This window comes from Procambarus clarkii, unplaced genomic scaffold (assembly GCF_040958095.1).
Source record: "Procambarus clarkii isolate CNS0578487 unplaced genomic scaffold, FALCON_Pclarkii_2.0 HiC_scaffold_2273, whole genome shotgun sequence".
NCBI lineage: Eukaryota > Metazoa > Arthropoda > Malacostraca > Decapoda > Cambaridae > Procambarus > Procambarus clarkii.
This window is the reverse complement of record NW_027191280.1, coordinates 3,869-7,308: the sequence shown is the minus strand read 5'-3', so window position 1 is coordinate 7,308 and position 3,440 is coordinate 3,869. Positions and strand designations below refer to the sequence as shown.

The 3,440-nt window shown below is 55.5% G+C and overlaps 1 protein-coding gene across 1 annotated transcript; it reads right to left on the bottom strand.

The window, feature by feature from the left end:
• Positions 1-1,218: 1,218 nt before the first annotated feature.
• On the bottom strand, positions 1,219-3,240 carry LOC138362652 (tRNA nuclease CdiA-2-like; the record flags this gene model as incomplete). The annotated part of the gene is made up of 2 exons (XM_069321081.1): positions 1,219-2,507; positions 3,214-3,240. Coding segments are annotated over 2 exons (1,316 nt in total), but the record flags the coding sequence as incomplete, so codon positions are not given.
• Positions 3,241-3,440: the final 200 nt, after the last annotated feature.

Here is a 3,440-nt window from a genome sequence, read left to right as displayed (position 1 = left end):
TAATGAAACTGGAAAAGGTTCAGAGGTTTGCAACGAGACTCGTCCCAGAGCTACGAGGGATGGGGTATGAGGAGCGCCTGAGGGAACTGTGCCTTACGACACTAGAAAGAAGAAGGGAGAGGGGGGACATGATAGGAACGTATAAGATACTCAGAGGGATTGACAGAGTGGACATAGACGAAATGTTCACACGGAATAGTAACAGAACGAGGGGACATGGATGGAAGCTTGAAACTCAGATGAGTCACAGAGATGTTAGGAAGTTTTCTTTTAGCGTGAGAGTAGTGGGAAAATGGAATGCACTTAAGGAACAGGTTGTGGAAGCAAATACTATTCATAATTTTAAAACTAGATATGATAGGGAAATAGGACCATAGTCATTGCTGCAAACAACCGATGCTCGAAAGGCGGGATCCAAGAGTCGATCACGCAGACACAATTAGGTGAGTACAAATAGGTGAGTACACACACACACACAACAGGAGGCCAGACACAGGATACAGAATAGGAGATGAAGTACTTCATGAAACGAACAGAGAGAAAGATCTAGGAGTTGATCACACCAAACCTGTCTCCTGAAGCCCACATCAACAATAACATCTACGGCATATGCGAGGCTGGCTATTATCAAAACTACCTTCAGGAACCTGTGTAAGGAATCATTCAGAACCTTGTATACCACATATGTAAGACCAATCCTGCAGTATGCGGCCCCAGTATGGAGCCCGTACCTTGTCAAGCATAAGACGAAGCTGGAAAAAGTTCAGAGGTATGCCATTAGACTAGTCCCAGAACTAAGAGGCATGAGTTACGAGGAAAGGCTGCGGGAAATGCACCTTACGACACTGGAAGACTGAAATGTAAGGGGAGACATGATCACCACCTACAAAATCCTCATAGGTATTGAATGGGTAGACAAGGATAAACTATTCAACACGGGTGGTACGCGAACAAGGGGACACAGGTGGAAACTGAGTACCCACATGAGCCACAGGAACGTTAGAAGGAACTTTTTCAGTGTCAGAGTAGTTAACATATGGAATGCATTAGGCAGTGATGTGGTGGAGGCTGACTCCATACACAGTTTTAAATGTAGATATGATAGAGCCCAGTAGGCTCAGGAACCTGTACACCAGTTGATTGACAGTTGAGAGGCGGGACCAAAGAGCCAAAGCTCAACCCCCGCAAGCACAACTAGGTGAGTACACACACAGGGACTCAAAGCCTGGTGGTGAGGGAAGAGTGTCCTGGATGACGGGTGACGGACCCGGCGTGCAGGGTGACGGACCCGGCGTGCACGGTGACGGACCTGGCGTGCAGGGTGACGGACCCGGCGTGCAGGGTGACGGACCCGGCGTGCACGGTGACGGACCTGGCGTGCAGGGTGACGGACCCGGCGTGCAGGGTGACGGACCCGGCGTGCACGGTGACGGACCCGGCGTGCAGGGTGACGGACCCGGCGTGCACGGTGACGGACCCGGCGTGCAGGGTGACGGACCCGGCGTGCACGGTGACGGACCTGGCGTGCAGGGTGACGGACCCGGCGTGCAGGGTGACGGACCCGGCATGCAGGGTGACGGACCCGGCGTGCAGGGTGACGGACCCGGCGTGCAGGGTGACGAACCCGGCGTGCAGGGTGACGGACCCGGCGTGCAGGGTGACGGACCCGGCGTGCAGGGTGACGGACCCGGCGTGCACGGTGACGGACCCGGCGTGCAGGGTGACGGACCCGGCGTGCACGGTGACGGACCCGGCGTGCAGGGTGACGGACCCGGCGTGCACGGTGACGGACCTGGCGTGCAGGGTGACGGACCCGGCGTGCAGGGTGACGGACCCGGCATGCAGGGTGACGGACCCGGCGTGCAGGGTGACGGACCCGGCGTGCAGGGTGACGGACCCGGCATGCAGGGTGACGGACCCGGCGTGCAGGGTGACGGACCCGGCGTGCAGGGTGACGGACCCGGCATGCAGGGTGACGGATCCGGCGTGCAGGGTGACGGACCCGGCGTGCACGGTGACGGACCCGGCGTGCAGGGTGACCCAGCGTGCAGGGTGACGGACCCGGCGTGCAGGGTGACGGACCCGGCGTGCAGGGTGACGGACCCGGCGTGCACGGTGACGGACCCGGCGTGCACGGTGACGGACCCCGCGTGCAGGGTGACGAACCCGGCGTGCAGGGTGACGAACCCGGCGTGCAGGGTGACGAACCCGGCGTGCAGGGTGACGAACCCGGCGTGCAGGGTGACGAACCCGGCGTGCAGGGTGACGAACCCGGCGTGCAGGGTGACGAACCCGGCGTGCAGGGTGACGAACCCGGCGTGCAGGGTGACGGACCCGGCGTGCAGGGTGACGGACCCGGCGTGCAGGGTGACGAACCCGGCGTGCAGGGTGACGAACCCGGCGTGCTGGGTGACGAACCCGGCGTGCAGGGTGACGAACCCGGCGTGCAGGGTGACGGGTGGGGAATATACAGGAACAAGGATCAGAGAGCCGGTAAAGAGACAGAACTGAAAGAATAGAACCAAGGAACACGAGGGAAGAATGCGGTACAAAGAATGAAGTATGGGAATGGGGAAAGACTGGGATTGTGGACTAAGAAGGGGTGAGCAGGGTGACGGGACAAGGCAACCATAGGGGTAGTGGGGTAACGATGTGTTTCAATCCCATCTGGAGGGATGGAGACATGTATGCGATTACACACAGAGATCACACTAACCTGATGCATCAAATGAACAAATCCACAAGGGCCGTGACGAGGATTCGAACCTGCGTCCGGGAGCATCCCAGACACCGCCTTAATTGACTGAGCTACGACAGGGTAATTCTGTCAACCCTTTTACCCTGTCGTAGCTCAGTCGATTAAGGCAGTGTCTGGGATGCTCCCGGACGCAGGTTCGAATCCTCGTCACGGCCCTTGTGGATTTGTACATGTATGCGACTATGGTGGCCGGCGGCAGGAACATTAAACATAATACAGGCTACAAAACACAATCAAATGTGCCCATAGTAGGAAAGCAACATACCAAGGACCTGGGAATAATGATGTCCGACGACCTAACGTTTAGGGAACATAACCAAGCAAATATTGCGTCAGCCAGAAAAATGATAGGATGGATTAAGAGAACTTTCAAATCGAAGGATCCCATCACAATGGTTGTACTCTTCAAGTCACTTGTGCTGTTCCGTCTTGAGTACTGCTCAGTACTCACTTACCCCTATAGAGCGGGAGAGATTGCTGAACTGCAGGGAGTACAGATAACATATACGGAATACTCAGACACGATAAAACACCTAAATTATTGCCATCTTCTCAAAGCTCTCAAACTGTACTCTAGAAAGGAAACTAAAGAGATATCAAATAATTTATACACTGAAAATACTGGAGGGTCAGGTATAAAAATTAAACAGTAAAATAATAACATACTAAAGCGAACGATATG